Raw genomic sequence first — 23,817 nt, 5'->3', positions numbered from 1 at the left:
GAATCTGTAGACTCAGGAAAACCATAGCTGCCATTTATAATAGAAAATATAGCACAGAAAAATACATTTTAAAAATACTGTCATGCATTGTTTTGACTATTTGATACAGTCTTCACATGTTAATTAGTAACTTCATGAAGATGAATAGCTGCTTAGCAGACACATGAAGCCCTTCAATTTTTAAAGAAAAAACTTTTTAAATTCCAAAAGAATTCCATGATTTTTCATAACAGAAAACAAGATTTTGCTTCTATTTATTATGAAGTCACCCAAAGGGATGTTTTCCTCCTTCTGATTGTTAATAACTAAGTACAATTTATAAAACTATGCTGAAGATTGCTGAGAATCCCTAAGAAGCTATTCCAAAAGCCATAGCCCTGTATTCTTGCAAAGCATATAACAGGTGTTTCCACTCCCTGTGTCCTTTGTATACACATTCATTCTGTATTCAAATCACAGAGGCAAGAGGCAGGATAGGGTCTGTTACCTCACTGCTAATTTCCCTAGCAAATAAACTAGCAGCTGCTGGTCCATGCACCAACTTGCCACTGAGAACAGGGCTCCGTATGCATGGGACAGGATGCTTTCATGGAGCCCCTCAGCAGCACGGTTGGGATCTTTCAGTGCAAAATATACCTCCTTCTCCTAGGTAAGGCCTTGCATGAATTGCCTTCTAAGTATTTGGGGTTTTGGTTTTGTTGGGGATTTGTGGCTTTTTGTTTCGTAGGCATAAGATAAATATTTGCTTTAGGCTGTGGATTTTCTCAGATAATTGAAGAACAGGTCAGAACCTTTTAACAGTAACACACTGTTCCAGCAAAGAAACAGGAACACATAGGAGAAATGAGGGTCAGTAAATGATTGTTATTGTTTTCTTGGAACAACAGCTATTGTCAATAGTACTCACTAAGAAAGTTAAAACATAAAAATCTAATGAATTTCATCTTTGTACAGGGTTTACATATAGGCTCAATAATCTTTAATGGCAAATATTAATTGGCGAGTATTCTAATAATTCATGAAATTATGAACACAGAATGAAATTCAAAGCAATTCATAGGAGTGACTTTCTTCTAATTAAAGATACTGCTTAAATTAAAGGTAGTATACAATCTGTCGATTCTGCTTTATTATAAAAATGGAAAATAATGAAGTTCTTGCTAAACTGATAAGAGAGATGTGTGTTTTTTAAATTATTGTTCCAAGAAGCCTTTAGCTTTTCTCTTTGCCAATATCTAATTCTATTATATTTTTCTCTGTATCTTGATATTTTTCTCTGTCTCTTCTATTCTTAGAATTTTCTCTGTTCTCCATTCCACCCTTTTTACCCGTCAACATTCTTTTCACCCTATACCTTGATTTCCAGTCTTTCTGTTTCAAGTCTTAAAAGTTAAATTAGTTTTTATTTTGCTTATATCCAGCAGACAGATGTTTAAAAGGAATTTTATTTCTAAAATTTTAAGGATAACTTAGATACATAAAGCAATTTTAATTTTAAACTTTCTCAGTAATTTAGAGCCTCACTTTCACTAATATATTTTGTTACAGTTCTCATTAAAATGTGATTATTATTCACATTTGAATGTAATGCATCTAAATCTCACTGATGTGAAACCACAATCTTCAAAATTTTAAGTGTTTGTTTCCCATAATTGTTATCATCCCAGTTATAATGGTCATGTCAAATTTAAACTTATAATCCACTTTTATGTCTTGAGTTTTTTAATTGAACAATTACCATAATTTCAGCAGTTTCCTTTGCTTTTAAACTGACCTATGTTGGTGTCCCATTTGTTTTTAATTTTTAAAACAGTAGGAATGCTATATTTTTATAAATGATATTTTTGAAATTGGCCTTAAGAATTCAGGAGAAATTCAGTTGAGAAATTTTACCAAAATAAAATTAAAATACACTTGAGAGAAATCACATATTCATACATAAAGTTGATATTACATCTTAAGGCTGTCTTTCTTATGCAAATTTACTTTTCTCCTTGGGTAGTAAGTTATAAAGAACACAGGTAATATGCAAATCTTTTTGTTCTTAAAGAATTGAACTTTCTTAGTGCCTTCTTTTAAAAAAATTTTTTTAATTAAGCCTGAAATGTGTAATTTAGCAATCTATTCAAAATACAGATTCATAATTTCTGTTTTCTCTAAAGATGTGGGAATTTATTTCCAGTCAACAGTAGTTGTGTTATGCTTGCTAATACTGTGCATGATAAATGGCAAAATAAATGCCAACTATTTTGAGCTGCAGTAGAGGTCACTTTGTAAAACCTAATGTTTATATTTAATACAGTGAAACTTGTCTCAGGAGTCCTTTGTTACTGGAATGTGGATATTTTTACAGTATAATCTCAAGTATTCCTTAACTCTATATACTTTTTAAAGATAATAGTCTAAAGATACTAAAGATATCTCTTGAGAAGTCTCCAAAGGGAAATTATTGTTGTATTCTGCCCGTCAGATTATGAATATTATCAACGTTTCTCTAGGTTAGTGTTAATGTCTAAAAGGCAAAAGGTCTTAACAGTTCTCTTTTCCTATACTCAGAAAGTACTAGTGAAGCTAATGAAACTAAATTTCCATTTATATCCAAATATTTAAAATATTAAGAAAAAAGTAAAATTTTTATTAATTTTTATGTCATAGGTTTGTTTGTTCACACAGAGAGAGCCTGTGAAATGTTTTAGTCCTGTAAGTTCCCTCGTGCAGTAGAAAGTGGCACTCGACAATTTCTCGAAGTGAAGGTTATTTTTTTAATTAGCAAATTACTGTGTTTGAAATCATTGATTTGTTGCATCTGTAGTAAGAAACACATCAGAAGAAATAATATGTATTTCTAAAATGTAGAAGAAATGGCCAGTTACCTCTTTATTTGCCGAATCTCACAATGATTATATGTATCAATAGATCTAAGTCTTTACTGACAAAAAGATTTTTCGGTGGCTGACATAAGTATAACTCCTCTGCTTTCTAACACCTTTACCACTTTTTGCTTGTAATTTGTCCCATAAAAATATTGTAGACAATGTGGTGGCACACACCTTTAATCCCAGCACTCAGGAGGCAGAGGCTGGTGGATCTCTGTGAGAGCAAGGCCAGCCTGGTCTACATAGTGAGTTCCTGGCCTGCTGGGGCTACAGGGAAACCCTGTCTCAAAATAAAATAAATAAAATAAAATTAAATTAAATTAAAAGTAAACAATCTCCAAGCAAGCAGCTATTGTAACAGCTGTGCTCTCTCTCACTGTCACATACATATGTGAAAACAGAAAGCACACATATTTGAAAAGGAATTCTTCATTTTATATGGAAGCATTGAGTATATTCAGAGATGTTGATGGCAATATATTATTTAAGGTATTGTTACATGAATCATTCTCTAAACTAGCTCAAAGAATTGTTTCTCCTACTTTATAAGTTGATTATAAATGCCATATAAATTGTTATAGATCCCTGCATTCAGGAGGCTAAGGCAGGGAGATCATGAGTTCCAGGCCAGCGTGGGCTACATAATGTAAAAAATGTTATTTTCTACTAAAGTAGTTTTATTTGTCTCTGAGCTACAATATTTGTATTGCATTTAATGTCTTATGAAATAAAAGTTTCTCCTCATAACTTATTTAAACTCTTTAAATCACCTTTCTCACAGTTGAGAGCCAACACTGTGGACCAACATTCAAAAATCAGTAACATTTCTGTTCCAATGATACTGACCTAGCAGCCATTTCCAGAATATTAACTAAATTTCAACCAATCGTTTTCAATCTCAGTTATACAGACTGAAGAAAAAAGAGCAGTAACTTCTTTAATAATTTTCTAAAATGAGAAAAAGAAATTGGCTAAAATGGCATTCAGGCTTCATATATCAACATCTTAGTCTAGCCGGGACTCCAGGGTGAGCTGTGAAATGTCTTAAATGCACCAGTAAGTCAGTGACAAAGCTGCTCAATGCCAGAGGCAACCACCTCATTTATGTCAGCAGCCATGCAGCTCTTCCCAGTGCATTCTCAAGGCAATGATGTGATTACCCACCATGCCCCCTTGATTTCTTGGTAACAAACACAGAATTGCCAATTTATTAAAGTCTATCCAGGAACTGACAACTTAATAAGTAGACTAAATGGTAAGACTGGTTATTTCTATTTTTTGAACTTTTCATATTGAAATGTACATAGCTGCTACCTGAGAAAAATAACTCAGCATATCAAGAACATGAACAATCAGAGATCAGAGAAAGGCTGTCAACTTCATCTCATAATACCCTCTCTCACACACAAGACAACGTACTGAGATTTAAATGGCTTATTTGAGGTCAAAATAACAGACTAAGCACTATTTCATACCAAGTATGTGTCCTTTACTGTGACTTCACAATTCAGTGGATTTTTCACTTTATCAAAGTATCAAATACTTTCTGCAAGCTTAGAAAATATGATCCTGATTATCTTCATTTCAGGGCAATTTGCAGGTGATGAATTTAAGACTCTATGATAAACGTAGTTACATATGACATAGTAGTCTAGGATCAGGAATGAACTTTGACACATGATTAGTAGTAAAGTTAAAAGAGAGAGAGAGCCTAGTAACACAATAGATATGATAAATATTACATTTTGTGTACCTCAAGATAGTAATACTGAATGCTCATAATACTAGTACTAAAGCTAGTTTCTATTTATTTCAAAAGGTGTGGAAGTATAGGTTTGTGAAGAAAAAAAATCCTAGGAGGAGTCTGCTCCTGCTCTGGTCCTCCATCCTGAAGCCCAGTGTCTTTCTAAATGTCTAGCTTTAAAAGCTTCTCCTCTCCCAGGCTCAGCTTCACATGTCTTAGACATCACTAGTTTTAAGACATTGAATTAGTTGATGAACTTACTTTTTCCCTCCTATAGTTTCCCTGTAAAATTCTACTCCTTTGCTGTAATCAGTTTTCCTCCTTAGATTTCCCAGCACCCAGTTCCCTATTTCTTTTTTTTTAACTTTTACAAAAATTTTATTGAGAATTTCATACATGCATATCAGGTGTTTTGATCAAATCCATGCCCACTCCCTCCCCTCCAACATCCCCCCCTCTGAAAAGGTAACCCTAAAATCTTTTAAGGATTAGATACTAGCTCCCAAATACTTTTGACATTTTGACAGTTTTGACCTTTGGAACAGAGTGTGTTGCTAATAGGCCCAAGAACATTTTGACTTTTGGCCCAGAAACTGGCTACTTTTCTTTGAGGTCTTTTTACCCTAACTGCCTAGCCAATTCCTACCTCCTATTCTTATATCATCATCCTCTTGAAGGATTTACCCAAATTGCCAATAGGGAATAGGGATGCAGACCACTCTGGCTTCTTCCATGCTGAACAGGGATGCAGGGTGAGGCAATTGGAGTACCCTTTCAATGGGTCTATCTAAAAGACTCCCAAATTGCATAACTCTTGTCTCTAAGGGGAAAAGAAAGTCCTTGAATCATGAATAGGAGCTGTGAATAAGAAGTAAAGGCAAGAGTAATTAGCATTACAAGTTCTAGGCAGGGAACTAGAAAAAAGTCAGAACAGGGCAATGAGAGTCCATTGGAGTTTATTGACAAGGGCTTCCAAAAGCATCCCTTTATTGGGTTCTTAAAAAAATGAAAATTAGTAAAACTCCATATTTAATGTTCTTGTACTTGTCCATACAGAAACACATCATCCCACCTTGTGATGCCTTTCATATGGACACAGTAAAGTGAATGTGCAAGTACAGTCTGTTCTCAAAAACATTATGTTTATCCCAAGTACTCACAGAGGCCCAGGAGACTGACTATCAGGCAAGTCCTTAATTCCCCAAATAGTCACACATTTCAGTCCATATGGGCATTGTCAGTTAAATGCCAAGGAGTCTCTTCTCCCTTTCACTTCCTCTTCTGTTCCTCTTTGTGATTTCTGTCATGAATTCTTTGCTTTAACTTCCTTGCTAGTCCTGGAATCTCACTCTCAACCATGGGAAGGAAAGAGTAAAACTTACTGTTAGTAGAAGAACAGCCGGCTTGAATTTCTCCGTGGAAATGATCACAAAACCTTTTCCTTCTTTGTATCAACTGCCTTCCATAATATCAGTTAGCTGAAGCTTATAAACCCCATTTTTCCTAGAAACAATGGAAAAAGAAAGCAACTGAAGAAGATAAACATTATATATGTACATATAAGAAAACTGAAATTTAGAATCCCGTGATTGGTCCCAATTTCCATCTCATCTCACGTACTCAGAAATTTCATTCCACCATCATCCATCACCAGTCTGTTCCAGCAACATTTCCCTTTCTAGCAGACCTTACCTAGTACCTAACTTTGATTTCACATTCTATATTCCCGTCCAGTTCCTGTCCAGCACAGAAAAAATTCCTCAGAGCATCTATGCTCATTCTCTTAAATTTCTGTTCCATTCTCTTTAATCTTTCAGTGTTGAAAATGGTTTACATCTAAATTCTTCTTACTGCTCCGTCATTTCAAATGTCCCTCTGATGATAGTGCCTCCCTCATAAAGTGAAGCAAAAAACTTTCAGTTCAAACTTCAAAATATAGTACCCTGATGATTCTCTCATTGCAAACATATAGAAGTGGTAAATATGTGTGACAATATGTGTGTATACATATGTGTATATCAGTATATGTATGGCCAAATGTGGTGGTGTATGCCTTTAATTCCAGCACTTGGGAAGCAGAGGCAGGTGGATCTCTGTGAATTTGAGGTCAGCCTAGTCTACATAGTGAGTTCCAGGTCAGCTGGTGCTGCAGGGAGACCCTGTCTCAAAAAGATCAAAAAAATTTTTTAAATAAGTATATGTATATATGCTACACAAACATGCATGCATATATAATGTTTCAGTATAAGACTGGGGGACTTCTAGGTGCCAGAAGATATAAATAAACATGCAAACATAAGACATAGCCACAGCAATGAGTTCATGGGTCCAAACAACCCAGGCACTGTATAGGACTGTGCATTGGACAGTGTTCCGTGCTTCACAGCCATCCAGGCCTCTAATTCCCTCCTAAACGCCCTCTAATATGGTTTTCATGTTTAGTATATACATTCAACATTGCCTCTTGGGCATCTAATAAGCTTATCAAAATGAGTATGCCCTAAACTGACTTATAATCTCCTCATGAACCCTCAAAACAAATGGTTCTCTGTCTTGGTCCAATGATTTATTAATTACAACTTGATTCTTCCAGCTGGTCTAAGTCAAGAACATTGAGATCATTCTTGACTCCTCTTTGTTTCTTCTACCTCACCTTGGAATGCCTTAGCTAATCTTTTTTTTTCAAGGGGGAGGGGCGGTTTGAGACAAGGTCTCCCTGTAGCCCCAACTGGCCTGGAACCTGCAGACAAGGCTGGCCTTGAACTCAAAGAGATCTGTCAGCCTCTGCCTCCAGAGTGCTGGGATTAAAGGCATGAGCCACCACATCTGGCACATTAGCTAATCTTTACGACACAGCCAGCCTTTTCTTGCTCTGTTGCTTGCTGCCATGCTGGCTCAGTGCACCATCATCTCTTGCTTGTTTTGTTGCAGCCACTTCCCAAGGGGCCTCCCTGTTACATTCCCATTTCAGTCAGTGTACAATTGCCCGGGACCACCATGGTCCTAAGATCCGTCCCAGTTTATCTAGGCTATCATTGACCTCATATCTCACTGGGCTCCTTCTTCTCCATTCTGTTCCATTTTAGCTTGCCCCCTGCTGTGACTCAAATACACCAATAAGATTCTTCACTAGACCAGAATGACTGGTGTTAATTGGTAACAGTTTAATGCCACTTTTACTAGGTTATTCACATTTGATTGGCTTTGACTAAAAGAGAAAACTTCCAAAAAATAGAATATTAAGCCATTTTGGAAAGCTTTGCAGTCATTTTTGCAAGAAAATAAGCCCTCAGTATTTCAGGAATTGTATAGCTTCAAGATTCAAGATATGAAATGACACAGATATTAACATAGTCATAATTTAAAATGTATTTAATGGTCTTATTGAACTTTAGAACTCATAATCTTTCCCAGTTCTTCTTTTCCTATTATTCTTTAATAGCAGTGGATAACAACTTCTGCTTTTCCTTTTTGTCTTGTTTTTAGAGAAGTCAAGCAACTGGCAGAGTCACTGGGTGGAGACTTTCAAATGCAGTTTTCAGAGACAAATATTTACCCCTACCTGTAACTGGTGCTAGAATAGTCAGTACTTAGAAGCCTTCTTCTTTGAAAAGGACTATCATCTGACTAGGTTCTCTCTGCAGTTGCCTTCTTGGGCTATGAGATGTGGCTCAGAGTTCTCACAGTTTTCCTTCCCTTTGCAGTAGGTACTTGCTCAGGGCTGAAGGTGACAGTGCCATCGCACACTGTCCATGGCATCAGGGGACAGGCCCTCTACCTCCCTGTGCACTATGGCTTCCACACTCCGGCATCTGACATCCAGATCATATGGCTGTTTGAAAGACCCCACACGATGCCTAAATACTTGCTGGGTTCTGTGAATGAATCTGTGGTTCCTGACTTGGAATTCCAGCACAAGTTCACCATGATGCCACCCAATGCATCTCTGCTCATCAACCCACTACAGTTCACAGATGAGGGAAATTACATCATTAAGGTCAACATCCAGGGAAATGGAACTCTATCCTCAAGTCAGAAGATACAAGTCACTGTTGATGGTGAGTTCACTATGACAGTATATAGGAGGCTAGATGGAGTTGGCAGAGGCTTAGAGCATCAAGCTTCCTGGCCTTCAAAGTCCTGGCTCTTGCAACTCTTGAGTAAGTTAAATTAACCCTCAAGGCTTTCCTAATGGTGGTTTCTGAGATTAAACTAGACATGTATATAAGGAATATGCTCAGTGCCCAGCAATAGATTTTTAAAGAATAAGTAAACTTTACTCTTTTCCTGGGAACTGTCAATATATAGGTGCTGGTAGAATGAGATGAAGACAAATTTATTTTCTCAACAGTAGGCTGTATGCTGGGAAGAACTCGGCTTTTATTAAATGAGGATTTTTATTTAGTGTTATGTTTAAGGAAGGATGAACTAAAGACTTATATAAGGACATCCTTCAGCAAACATTTTTGAACATGTTTTCTAAGGAGGAGTGGAATCAGCTAACATTTGGACCTTTGTTGTTGTTGTTTTCTTTTTAAAATATATAAGTGGCATATTTTGAATATACTATGTACAAAACCCAACTTCTCACTTTTCTCTCTATTTATTTGACAGTATTTCTTATTTTAGTAAATATTAAATTGATTCTGTTACTTGCTCAGGCCAAAGCTTGAAGACATCACTGACCATCACTTTTTCACATAACAAACAAGAAAACCCCATTGGCTTTATCTTCAAAATGGAGTCCAGCAACGTCTACCCCCTAACCCCTGTTCCTGCCTTCTCATACCCCTAGTGCTAGCCTAAGCTGCTGTAATAGTTTGCTCCCTATTCTCTGCTTCTGCTCTTGCCTTTCCCAGCAAAGTCTTCTCCTAGATTCCTATCTCACTTTAAATGTAAGTCATAACATTAACAATAACCTGCAAGTCCCAACATACCCTGAACCTATCTGACCCCATTTCCTACCTCTGTCACCTTACTCCCTCTGTCCTGGCCACAGGGGTCTCCTTAGAGCAGGACAAACACACAATTCAGTTTTTGTTCACTCTATCCAGATGGCTTTATCCTAAATATTATTTCCTTTTTTTAAGGTTTTTAGCTCAAATGTCATATCTAAGAAGTTTTTCCTGTACACCCTATTTATAAAAATGTCATCCCTCTCTCAAACACAGACACACACACACACACACACACACACACACACAAAACCATCACTGTCTATCTTCAATGCACTTTTATCTCTTTTCATAGCTCATACTACACCTGTAAAGGTTACTTTTATTATTTTATTATTTTAGTCTTTCTCTTCTCTGACTAGAATATAAGTCCATGGGGGAAGGAACATTGTATTCTTGCTGGTTTGTCCTCAGTGCCCAAACCTTTGCTGGCTATCAGCAGCCTCAGTACCCATCTGTGCAGTACTGAGTATCAGCAGAGGAGACAGGGAAAGCTGCAGGGAAGCTAAGACAAAGGCTGTGGAGGTAGATGTCTCAAAACCAATTATTGGGAAAGAGAAGAAACACGTAATAGGATTTTTCATAAAGTTCTCCTGAAAGTTTTCTACAAAGCTTTTAATAGAACACCCTTGCATGTATACATGTTGTGAAGTGCATTTGCTTAAAGTGAAATCAAAGGATTAGTAAAGTATGTTAAGGCCTAATCAAAATTCTCACAAAGTAAACACGTCTTTGTTACACTGTTATAGGCATTATAAAATCATAATCCTGATGACTATAATGATTGGCTTTCCTACAATACTGATGCCATGGTGCCTAATGATTGCATATCATGTACATTTCCATACACAGATGCCTAGAAAATTTCACATATGATAAATGTACACAATTCGTTTTTCTTTTAAAATCATAATAACATACTCATGATGCTATTGCAAACTCTTTTCTCTTGCCAAGGAAGACAAAGGATTGAATTAAATGGACAAGCCAGTACATGACATCCACCTTGAAAAATACTAGAAGTTCCGACTTATCCAGCTCCCTTACAAGTTGCTTCCAAACTCATTTTTCCTGTCTTTCCTTTGTTTCTATCTCCTCTGGGCTGGAGATTTTGGTCTGTTTGTGCCATGACACAAGAGTTCCATTGTAGGAAAATGTAGCCATAATGCAAGATAAATTTTCCTGAGGAAAATGCTTCAAACTCAACTAAAAGTTTGATAGAAAATCGAAGCCTAAGTCCTCGCTCCAATTATAGGTCACCTATGTGTCATCTTATTCGTAATCTCTGATAATATGTAGATGGAGACTATTAAATGTGTGTCTCTCCAAAATTCAGTAGAAAACATTGCCTAGTATAAAGGCCTCTTCTGTTTGTTACTGAAGGCTGTGTGACTCTGAGCAAGTCAGTATTTATTTATTTATTTATTTACTTATTTGTGTGTGTCTGTATGTGATCTGGAGATTGAACTCGGGCTTGGCAGCGAGTGCTTTCCCCACTGAGAGTAAGCACTGACCCACAACTCACAATTTCTATCAAATAGAATAAAGAATATCAAAAACTGATGAAGTTTGCTGGAATGGTTGTGAGAGCATATATAATTACCACACTTAGCCGTATATTTTAGAGCTAAAAGTCAAAGAGGAAATATTCACTTGTTATTGTAAATTTATTCATTTGACTACTATATGCCACATTTATAAAATAAAGCTATTTTCTTGTCACTTTACTTTCCAACAAGAATGTCTACAGTATTTGACTTTTATATCTTAAATATTGTCATTCCAATAATACATCTTATCCTATTGTCAGACTGATTCAATGTTGAAATGTAGGCTTTGGTTTGTTAAACAAACTGTGAATATGTGAGTTCACTTTATCCGAAAATGCTCCCTTGGGTTTTCAATAGTATACTATACATATGCTTATATATTTTTCAGATGGTAGATGAAAGTTTGGGGTTACCATATCATCTATACCATCTGCTCTTGGTACATCATAAATCAAGAGAGGGGACTAACCATATACATTTTACATATATACCTTCATGGAAGATGGTGCCAAGTGTTCTCAGTGGTGAACACTTACCTAACATATATGAGGTGTTGTGTTCCATCTCTAGTATCTACCTTTGAAAAATTACAGAATATATAATGTGTAGAGAGAGAGAGAGAGAGAGAGAGAGAAAGAGAGAGAGAGAGAGAGATTTTGATGTTAGGGGAAGCACAATGAACAAGCAATAAGGAAGACTTAGTTCTCAAGTACTAACTGAATTTTATAAAAAGCAAATGACTTAACTGGCAATACTTGAAGAATTAAGTTCTAGAATTTGGTAAACTCTGACTATAGATATTTTTATATTTTACTGTTTTAAAATTTCTATAGCATTCTATTCTCTAATTATTGCCTGAACTGTCTACATTTACAAAATGTAAAAAAAAATGTTGGAATGATTTCTCCAGGACTCAATACTGGAGTTACGTCTTAGTGTTTTAAAATAATGCCATAAATTGCAGAAATCATTTCTATGTCTCTTAACACTGCAGATCCTGTCACGAAGCCGGTGGTGCAGACTCATCCTGTTTCCGGGGCTGTGGAGTATGTGGGCAACATGACCTTGACCTGCCATGTGGAAGGGGGCACCAGGCTGGTTTACCAGTGGCGGAAAAATGGGAAACCTGTTCACATCAGCTCTACGTACTCCTTTTCGCCCCAAAACAACACGCTTCAGATTGTTCCAGTGACAAAGGAAGACATTGGGAGCTACAGCTGCCTGGTGAAGAACCCTGTCAGTGAGGTGGAGAGTGACGGCATTGTGCCCACCATATATTGTAAGCCGTTTGGTTTTCTTCTTATGAGTGTTTTTCCTGGGAATTTCTCACAAGGATAGGTATAGAGACCATCAGCACCAGGTGTAATTTGGACATTACCCGTATTGTGCCATGAAGGTGAAGGTTTCATCTGGTTGAATAATAAGAGGGAGGATAACTAACCTTGGTACATATATCTAGTCACTCATCAAATACATCTTCATAATTCTGGAAGAAGCACTAGAGCCTCGCAGTTTAGTGCTTACAAGTCAGACAGACAGGAGAGAGAAATGGGCTTGGCAGTGACCTGTGTGACCTTAAGTAAATCCCCTGGTCTTTCTGAGCCTCGTTTCCAAAATGGAGATACTTAAAATCACCTCACTATATTGCTGTGGTTAAACGAGATAGTGTCCAAAAAAATAGCCATGTATTGATGCAAACAAGTATACAGTATATAAAGGATGGTTTTATTGTGAGTGTCTCTGTCTTTTTCATCTACTTCATCTGTATTCACCTACTTTCTTCAATAGAATACTGGCAGAGTCCTCTCAAAAAATTGTATTAAAAACCTTTAGATAAAAGCACCAGTATATGATTAAAATGAAGCCTTCTGCAACTAGATAAAGCTTAAGATAAACCCGAGTACCAGCAATAAGGCAGGCAAGGGAGCAGCTGGGGCAAGGAGAGGGGCAAAGGGGTCATAAAGGTATATGTAGTGGCTTTGCTTGAACCAGCAAAATTCAGCTGAAAAAACAATTACTGAATTTTGAAACTGAGCATGAATCCTATATTTTAGTATTAGAAAGAGAATATATGTAATAGAATGTATGAAATAAAATGCCATGGATATCATAGAGATGTATCACAAGAAGCATAGTAGCTAGTGGTAGAAGCTCTGGAGCTATCGGCCTGAGTTCAAATCCTGGATTGATAAGCTTACTTCTCTGTGCATCATTTTCTTCATTCATTAATGGTGATCTTAGTAACCTACTTCATGGAGCAACTGTGAAGACTAAACTATTACTCTATGCAAGATGTTTAGAATACTGGCTGGCCCATAGTAAGTGCTGTATAACAGTTAATCATTACTTCACTGTAATAGCACCAACCCATGAGAACTAGAAGGTTGAAAACATTGCTTATTATTGAAGAGAAGGCTTCTTTGAGAAAGTGGCATTTGAGTGGACCTGTAACAATGCATATGACTGGGCCCTTGGAAAAGTCTGGAAAATCCTAAAATGCACTGGAGACAGCAGAGTCCAGACACAAAGAAGTAAAAGTATTTGAAAAGTATTGCACCAAATCATATTCAATTATGGTTTATTTGTTCATTTGCTTTTTGAGACAGTCTCATTCTGTATCCCAGGCTGTCCTGGCACTTACTATGTAGCCCAGGCTGGCCTCAAATGTGGGGAAATGGCCTGTGTTAATCCCCAGAGTATTGTAATTATAAGTATTAGCCACCACACCTGACTTGTATTTAATCATGCTAAATTATTTTATAGCTGAATTCTTAGCTCTGCTTTTACTATTTTTTTTGTCTTTTTGAGACAGAGTCTCCCTGTAGCCCTAGCTGGCCTGGAACTCGCTATGTAGACCAGGCTAGCCTCAAACTCACAGAGACCCGCCTGCCTCTGCCTCCAAAATGCTGGGATTAAAAGTGTGTACCACCACGCCTAGCCTTATTTTTACTAATATTTTATATGATCTTCTATTCAGATAGTAATATGTGAAACTTCTGTCTGCCTTAAAACAGAGGCTGGCAGATTCACAGAGAAAGTATAAACTGTGGTTATGCTACAGCATAACTGTGGTTATGAACTGGAGTGTAGATATGGTGTAGTCCATTTTTATGTGTATTTTTATTGAATAAGTAGTTACAACATGAACTAAAACTTTAATTCATTCCAAGTAGCACAAACCTAAGTATTTGGGTCATGTAATATAAACACAGTGAAAAGAAAATATGAACAGACAAATTGAATCACATCTAGGATATTGCAGTCACATCCCTAAAACTACTTTAAAACTCTGGTCATAAATATAAATAAAGACTCCTGGGAGAAATAGTAGAAACAATTAAGGCAAAGGAAAATCACATTTTTGAAGTATACTTTTGTTTCATTACATAGTTTATTTTAATTTAACAAAGTGAAAATAAGCTCTTTGACAGTGTGCAAATCTCACAAGTCATATTATCACAGAATATGTTGATACATAAACATATATGTATAAATATATGATGGGAAAATATAAATAAAATATAAAGATGGGAAAAAGCTTAGTCATACCTATAAATGCCAAGCAGAATACTTTAGACTCCTAAGGCTTATTTAGGGATGTTATTTAAAAGAATTACAATACCCCAATGACTATGTTTATATTCACAGAACATATATTCTACCTACAGAATATTCTTTCAATGCATCATTTAAATGTAACCTATAAAAATTCAGTGTAAGTCTGACAGACAGCAGAACATTTGGAAAATTTACAAAAGGGGGGGACTTCTGTTTATATATTGTAAAAATGTATTATTTACATGTTTAAGAAAGACTTTGGAGCCAAGGAAGATAGTTTGGTTAGTGCAGTGCTTGGTTTGCAAGCATGGGGACATGTGTACAGCCCCAGTATCTACATAATCCTTGTAATCCCATAGCTGGGGAGGCAGAGAGAGGAGGATCCCTGGGGCTCCATGGCCAGGCAGTCTAGCCTAATTGGTGAGCCCCTGTTCTCAGTTAGGGGCCCTGTCTCAAAATAATCAAGGTGGGAGCTAGAGAGATGGCTCAGCAGTTAAGAGCACTGGCTGTTCTTGCAGAGGACCTGGTTTTGATTCCCAGCACCCACACAATGGCTAACAACCATCCATAACTCCAATTCCAGGAGACCCAATGACCTCTTCTAGCCTCCATGGGTACTGCATGCATGTGGTGCACGTACATACATGCAGACAATACATTCGTACTCATAAAACAAAAATAAATAAATCAAAAAAATAAAGAAAATCAAAGTGGAAGATTCCAAAGAATGATATCCAAAATTCAACTCTGGCCTTCACACACATGTGCATGTGCACACACGTGGGCATACACACACACACACACACACACACACACAAGATTTTGACTCTTAGTAATTGGTAATTGGGATATAGTATTAATTTTCTTTGGATTATTTAGATGTTCAAATACGGAAACATTTGGTCAGCATCTCATCTTACAGATATTCATTCATTCATTTATTCATTCAGAGTTTGCTTTGATTTTAAAATCAAATACTGTCTTTCTTTGCTAAGCATTTATCTATCATATGACCTAGAAACACAACCTAGACTCATTAATAATTTTTCTTGCTATAACTACTTCAGCCCTGTTTTATTAGTTTTTGTTTTGTTTTTTTTTTCTTGGTTCAGGTAACAAGATTTAGCTAACATAGGTTTTATAAAGAGTTTCCACTGATCCTCTGTTTATGTGGCACTGGCGTGCACTGCATGCAGTCTTTCTCACTCTGTGCACACCAGGAATATTTTCCTTGTTGGACATTATTCCCCAGTGCTCAGTCTTCATGTAATTACTATTTTCTTCCTTACGGCATCATCTTCTACTGAAAGGCCCCTCTGCCCTGGCCTGTTCTCACCTCCTCAGTATGACTAAGAAATTCGCTGTTCAAGACAGGATCCTTTACAAGGTTCTCACTGCATTAGGTCTTCCTTGACTGTTCTCCACTGATAAATAGTACTCCAACTCCTCTTAGGAGCTCCACATTCTCTTTTCATCTTTGTATCTACAGGGCAACACTTGACACAGATTTAGAACTCATTGAAGTTTCTTTAAGTTCACTAAAATGGACTAGATCATTTTATTCAGATCCCACTGTTATTTGATGGCTCTGTGGACAAGCAAAGTTCCTCAGTAATCAAGTAACTGACATATCCCAATATTCTACCATAGACAGCCACATCATGACTTAGAAGTCCAGCATGAATTATCTATTCTGTTTTCTAAGATCACTGTTTCCATGACAGTTTTATGTATGAAAGCAAGAATTGATTTTTATTTTGCTAGAAAAAAAGTAACAAAATCTAGCAAGATTGATTGTATATTCATGAGGTTGTGCTGTCATAATCTGATGTTAGCCTTAGAGGAATTTAATGAAAAGTGAAAAGCTCAACAAATTCCTACTGTGGCTCACAAAACGTGAGCTTTCCAACTCCAGCTGTAAATAATAACTCAATAACCACTATATTTTGTGTGAAACATATGGCACTGCCGCAGGGGAGTACTCTAAGTGATAAAAATTAAAGGAACAACAACAACAAAAAGGCCATTTACAGTAAATACTTACCAGCTGTTTCCTAGCAGGGTGGCAAAGCAGCATCATGATGGAAATTTAGGTACAGTTCCCACCCAGTCATAAATTGTTAAAGAGAACAGATGATATGTGATTTTACACGTCATTTAGCAAACAACCATTCCTGAGCCAAAGGGTTCATTTCCATTGGGAGTGCTCTGCCAAAGGCAAGAGAGCAAGCCACAATCCAAAGTCAAATTGAATTACCCTTCTGCTTTCATTGTCTTTATCAGAGGCCACTCTGGTTGAACCACTCCAAGTGTCTCCCACTAGACTCAGTCTATCCCATCCACTTGAATGTGCTAGACTCTAACTCAAAGTAGAAGGATGGTCAGCACAAAGGACTAATTAATGATAAAGAAAATAACATCACAGTGTAGACAATAGAATGTAAACAGTGTTGTGCAGTGCAAGATAAAGGTTGTGTGTGTATGAGAGAGACGAGAGAGAGAAAGAGAGAGGAGAAATAGAAGGAAGAGGAAGAAGAGAAAAAAAGAGAAGAAAGAGGAGGGGCATGAGGAGGAAGAGGAGGAGGAGGAAGGGAGGAGGAGAGGGGAAGAGGTAGAAGAGGGAGGAGGAAGGAAGTGGAACTAGAAGACGATTCAATCATATGGATGTTGAGTCTGTAGGACAATTAAAGAAGACTTTTCATTGGTTGGACCTCTCAATTTTAGGATTTTTGGCAATGAACATATATCAATAAAATATGTGTCTTATGAAATCATGTCAGAAATTCAAATAAGGAATTTAAATGCCTCAAAGCATTAGTTTCCAGGAACTGGAAAAAATGCTTGGCAGGGAGGGCAGGTAGAGGGATGAGAGATGTGAAGCTGACTCTGAAAAGCCAAAAACAGTATATATAAGACAGAAAGGAAAGATTATGCCAACCATGAAACCTAACAAATAAGGGTGTAGTAAAAATCAACATAGCCATGGCAGAAGAGAAGCTACGATAATCAAATTCTTTGCTTTCAAGGTAGGTTTTATTGAAAACTATAGTTATTCTATTCAGTTATTACCTTACTCACCAGACATGGTTCTAAATATGGGCTTCTTCTACAAAGTGAACCCATCCTCCAAAATTAAATAATTACTACCTGTGGGAATACTCCAGTATGTTGCAAGATACCAAGGCAACTCCAAATAAAGAGTTCCCCCACAAAAAAAAGAAAGAAAGAAAGAAAAAAATTAAGAACAACAACACCTGTTTTATGTGAGATCAGCTGTGCAGCAGTTTGTTTTTAGAGGCATATTCTGTAAACCCTGGAAGTCAGTGGGAAGACAGAGGCCTACATAGAGACCATATTTCAATGATTTATCCTCTTTATCTGTACATTTCTTAATAATGCAAATTGTTTCTGTCTTTCACATACTAAATATATTATCTTATACTTACTGTCTCTCAAATACTTGTTGAGTAGTTGTTGGACTAATTTCATAATTAACTATATAATTAGACAATAATTTGTCATAAAACTAAAAATGATTCATCAATATTATTCTGATAAAGAAAATTATACCACTTAAACTTTTTTAAGAGTCTCAGTTCTGCTGTTTAAAAGCTATGTGCTATGGGACATAAATTTGTTAAATCTTGTAATGGGAATAATAAAATCTACATCATGTGGTTTCTTTAAATGTGGCTCTGTGTATGAATATATAGACTGACATCACATGACAAATATCTAATAAATGTCATATATAACCATGCCCAAAACATGAAGGTTTTGGGATACACATCAGGATTTAGAGTAGAGAAAACTTACATAGCTGAAAGAAAATGTTTAACTATTTTTCCTTTTTTCCACAAAAAGCAATGTTGTATGTGTCCTCATCAGTTGGTAGTCTAATGCCATAAGATTATAGTGGGTTTGGTGGTATGGAAAAACATCAAATATTCAAGATTAAGTGGTTTGTTGATTTTTCAATGAATATTTGTTAATGGTATACATGTCATCATGCACACACACTCCAAATAGAATCTTAAGCTTAAAATGAAGATTTTAAAAAAATTCTGTTAAAACCTTAAGAAAATATGAAACAATCCTATACCTATTTGCACAAACCAGTGTTCCTCATGAAACTAGGTCTTTGATAAATATTTGCGTGGCCTAGCACTGAGAATAAAAATAAACAGTACTCAAAGTATGGTTGTCAAAGAGAAAATAGTAGCCATAATACGTTGTAAATGTATTTTCAAATGTAATTATTATTCTCGGCAGACCAAGTTTTCCTGTCAGCATTGTGCATGTATCAGTGCAATACTGAAACTTAGTATGAGTTTCATGACAAGGTCTGTAAATTTGTAATCAAAACTTCAGGTTTTAACTATTACAAATCTGTTCAAATAATTTCCACTTTGCAAATATTGGAAAAAAATAAAACATTAGAATCTCATCACTTATTAGGAGTCTAAAGAAGTCTAACATGATGACCTTCAAAGACAGCAAAATGCTACTAAGCTCCTCAAAACCCCAAAATTGTGTTGTGATTGTTTATGTGATCCTTTCATATCTCTCTCCATGTAGATGGACCTTATGGACTTCAAGTTAATTCTGATAAAGGGCTAAAAGTAGGGGAAGTGTTCACTGTTGACCTTGGAGAAGCCATCCTGTTTGATTGTTCTGCTGATTCTTATCCCCCCAACACCTACTCCTGGATCCAGAGATCTGACAATACAACTTATGTCATTAAGCATGGACCTCGCTTAGAAGTCGCATCTGAGAAAGTGACCCAAAAGACAACTGACTACATGTGTTGTGCTTACAACAACATAACTGGAAGGCGAGATGAAACTCGTTTCACTGTCATCATCACTTCCGTAGGTAAGTGTGACATCAAAGGAAGAGACTATGATAAAACTAAGTTCATGTTGGCCTGGCTTTCTCTAACACACACCTTTGCAAAAGAAAAAAAAGTCATACCATTGTTCACGTGGTCTCTTGTCTTAACCAATTAAGCCTTGGGTTCTGTAGCCCAAAGCATGAAAAGTCAAAACAAAATGAAGAGAAATTCAAATGTTGAGTCTAAGGAGCTATAAAAGATTTCAATAAATCATTTCTAAATGTTTATTAATTGTTTTCCTGGTTTTACAAGCAGGGATATGAAAGAAATGAACAGGTCATGTGAGAATTTATATCTGCTCTTAAATTCAGTTGATACAAATCTCCAAGAGTTAGAAATTTGGTTTTTCATTTTTACACTTCTCATTAGTCTTCATGGGTCCCCCCCACCTCCTGCCCATTCTTTTTCCCTTGAAACACCTGAAGTTGATGGAACTATTTAACAGGAGTCTTATGACCTTGGAAATAACTTTTGTAGATCTATAAAATTAAACATCTTCTAGAAATTCTGTCCTTAGAAATACCATCAACCCAAAAGCTTAAAGGATCACTGTTGTGTAGCAGACTTCTGTCTGCATGAGTTTCTCTTCTCTCTGTAGAGCACGACTTCATTTTCTGGTATGATTTCCTGTGTGGTTTTACTCCTCTTCATGTAACACTGGTATATTTTAAATCTTTGTCATCAAAGCTGTAAAACTGTATGCCTATCGGCCTTCTTGTTGTCTCTACATGGAGGTTCCAAAAGCACAAAACAGGCCGAAACACCAAAACCGAACCCTCGTCTCCCTCCATTGCTACCCCGTGTTCCCCTTTAAGTGAATGCCCTATGATCTGGTAACATAGCAGACAGCTGAATGTCAAAACTCTTCCTGCTGCTTACTTCCCTGTACCTTATTCAGCATGGAGTTCTGTCGATTCTCCCACCTTCCTGTCTCTAAATCTGTCTTCTCTCCTTTCTTCTTCCTTACTTGGCCTTTCTTTTCATTGCCCCCCCCACTTCGACCCCATTCTCGTCTGTCTTGTTCTGAATCTTCTCCTTTTTCATCTTCTATCATCACCTCCATCATTACTATCACTATCTTTACAAACAGAACAAAAGACAAACCAGACTCCACTTGAGGAAAAATCTGGTGACAGGTTTGCATAGGAAGCAGTGGTTTAGATAACTATGTTTGGTAAAGGAACAAGCCTACAAAACCTAATAACCATGAATCCCTTTTTTCAGGGATGTCTTCTTCTTTCCACCTTGTTTCCTGGTACCTAGAATAAGACATATAACCTAGAGAAGTTCAATATATTGTGTTAAATGAAGCAAGAATATAATCCCTATTATCCTTAGGCTAAAAATTTCAATTTGTAGCTATTTAGACACTTGCATCAAAATCAGCTAAAGAGGTTGCTCTTAAAATGTAATTTCTCAGGTGGCTGAGGCAGGAGGCTCTCCTCTTCAAGGCCAGCCTGGCCTACATAGCAAGACCTTGATTATTAAAAAATAAACACATAAGTGACTGGAGAGATGGCTCAGCGATTAAGAGCAGTAGCTGCTCCTGCAGAGTCCCGGGTTCAGTTCCCAGTACCCACATAGTGGCTAACAACTGTCGGTAACTCCAGTTCCAGGGGATCCGACACCCTCTTCTGAACTCCACTGGCACTGTGCAACACAGGTGCACTTACATACATGAAAGCAACATACTCATCTACATAAAATAAAAATATAATAAATAAAATATTTAAAAAATAAACACATAAACAAACAAATAAATGCATGGTTTCATTAAGACACCTCATACCCATTGGATCAGGATCTCCAGGTAGAACACTGGAATTTGATAACACTTAGTACAGACATGACAATTCTTGTTCAGATATTTTACTCTAATGAATTTTTAATTTATTAAAAATATCTTAGCAAGTTACATAAAATTATAAAAGTATCCAAAACCTGCAGGTTGATGGAGAGATGTATGCTAGATACGGTTTTCCTAGAACACTGTAAGATCGAAGGTTTTTCATATTTGCAAAATCATCTGAGTATTTTGGAATTTATAGTGTCATGTGGACAATTTTATATGAAGAAAATATAACATTTTCTAGAATATTGCTATCCAATAGAACTTTCTAGAATGAAGGAAATGGCAATATCTCCACCTTTCAATATGGCAGCCACCAAGCTCATTTAGCTTTTGAACCATTAAAAATATGACTATGCAGGTGGATCTCTGTGATTTCAAGGCCAGCCTGGTCTACATAGCAAGTTCCACAACACCTGGGGCTACAGGGAGACCCTGTCTCAAAAAGACCAAAAAAAAAATGACTATGCAAAACTGAGGGTGAATGTCAGTGGTAGGGTGTCTGGCCAGCATGCATGAGGCCCTGAGTTCAATCCTCAGTATGGATATGTATCCAGGAATTAATCTTTTAATTGAATTTAATCTTTATTCATTTGAATTTAAATGTACATAATTACATCTTTCTAGTGTTAGAGAACGAAGCCACAGAAGTGATACCTAAATCATGCTCCACTGGGGCAGTAAATGGTTATTTCCCTTGTAGATCTTCCAAAGCATATGCGTTCAAATGGTTAAAATTAAGCACTCATTCATTCATTACTTGGCACCTGTTATGGGCCAAAGATAGGATAAGCAGTGAGAATCAAATAATCCCCGATAACAAGAATTTCTGCTCAAAACCATGTGAGTGGCAAACATATAGACAGACAAAGAACATCCTTTGTGTAATTTACTAGATTTTTATAAGCTCAACCAGCTTTTCACCATGTTTTAACTGAAACATAGTTTTAATGTAGGCTGTGTGTGTGTGTGTGTGTGTGTGTGTGTGTGTGTGTGTGTGTACAATACTACATGCCAAATAGTTTGGCAGTAATCTTGATGTTGTATTAGACTTGTTCTTTATCCTCATTGCAAGTGAAAATATGTCTATGTTATGCAGCAGTCTGTTATAGTTAATACTTCCCCATTGTCTACGTTTTCCCCATTAATATTCAGACAGTGTATTTTCATAATATCAGAAGCCCCCAATATTTGACTAAGATCTTATTACCAAGGTCCAAAGGCAGCTACAGTTTTAATATCAGGTAATTGCCTTTTGCAAAGTCTAAAAAACCTGTTTGACCTGTACAGAGACCAGCATTTGTTATTGTAGTAAATAAGAACAGGTGCTCACATTTCAGATGGATCCAGGGTTGTCAACACTAGTGGCCTCATTGTGGTTTTTCAGAGCTATTTTCCAACTTTCAAATGTCCATAGAGCTTTAACTTAAACATCAGTAAAATGGGGAAGAAAATAAGTAATACCGACATGATGTATTATATTTAATTTTTCTGTTTGTAAATGAATGCATTTCTGTGACACAGGTTAAGTATATGCTATCTCACAGTTATAAATGACCATTGCTGATAAGGTCAGTTGGACACTTACAGAACATTCACTCTGATGAACAAGCTATATTAAGATTTGTGGAGAATTTGAAATCATTTACAAGGATGATATATCTGTCTTTAAGATGTTTCCAGAACCAAGTTGATATTTGGTGGAGCCAGAGTCAAGTTGTAGGAACTAGAAGAATCTCTTATTTTTAATGAGGCAAAATATATGGCCAGCCAAAATGTCTTAGCAATAAGATGTGGAAGGAAAAGGGGAAAGGAGTCAAAGATGAATCCAAGGTCACAGAAATAGAAAGAAAGTTACAAGGCCAGGAAAAAATCAAAAGTTTTATTGGGGAGTTTCAGTTAAGGAGAGGAAGGCTAAAGAATGTGACAATTAGCTCTCTGTTTTTCAGCCTGTGTATGACTAGAGCAGATGGTGACTTCCACCCCTGTGGGCTATGATTCACATCTAATCTGAGATATTATTAATTGACCTTTCTGTATCTCGGTGTAGATATCCTAAATAAAACAGAGGCAACTGGCAAAGTCACATAGCTAACAAGTGATAAAATAATATCTGAATTCAAAGCCTTTCTTTTTAGCCACTTGACAAACTCTGTACTTTCATGTAACTGAAAATATTGATGTAACTATTGTCTTTCTAATAGATATATGTAGGATCGCACACAGAAAGTACAGTGTGTTACAATGTGTATTTTCTTATTTCCTTAACTGATTTAAGTGTATAAACACACATATACTCAGTTTTGTCCACTAGATGTAGTATTTGATATTAACAAGAAACAATGAAATACCTAAAAATACTATCTAGATGTTTTGAGGAAATAAGAACTA

General features: G+C 36.5%; 1 protein-coding gene across 3 annotated transcripts in view; it reads left to right on the top strand.

Annotated features, from left to right (window-relative positions):
• The first annotated feature begins 553 nt into the window (after positions 1-553).
• The window catches only part of Hepacam2 (HEPACAM family member 2), a 36,265-nt gene continuing 13,001 nt past the window's right edge, over positions 554-23,817 (top strand). The window contains exons 1-4 of one of the 3 annotated variants that reach the window (XM_008822551.2): positions 554-649; positions 8,328-8,678; positions 12,120-12,404; positions 19,262-19,558. In XM_008822551.2, coding sequence (XP_008820773.1) covers positions 571-649; positions 8,328-8,678; positions 12,120-12,404; positions 19,262-19,558 — 1,012 coding nt within the window. In that variant the 5' untranslated portion in view covers positions 554-570. Of the gene's footprint in view, positions 650-8,233; positions 8,679-12,119; positions 12,405-19,261; positions 19,559-23,817 lie in introns of those variants that run through there. The other 2 variants (XM_008822550.1, XM_017795445.1) reach the window with 2 other exon arrangements.

This window comes from Nannospalax galili, unplaced genomic scaffold, assembly GCF_000622305.1.
Source record: "Nannospalax galili isolate Female #2095 unplaced genomic scaffold, S.galili_v1.0 scaffold85, whole genome shotgun sequence".
In the NCBI taxonomy this organism is placed as follows: domain Eukaryota; kingdom Metazoa; phylum Chordata; class Mammalia; order Rodentia; family Spalacidae; genus Nannospalax; species Nannospalax galili.
Note: the sequence above shows the minus strand (reverse complement) of the source record. Positions and strands in the feature narration are given on the sequence as shown.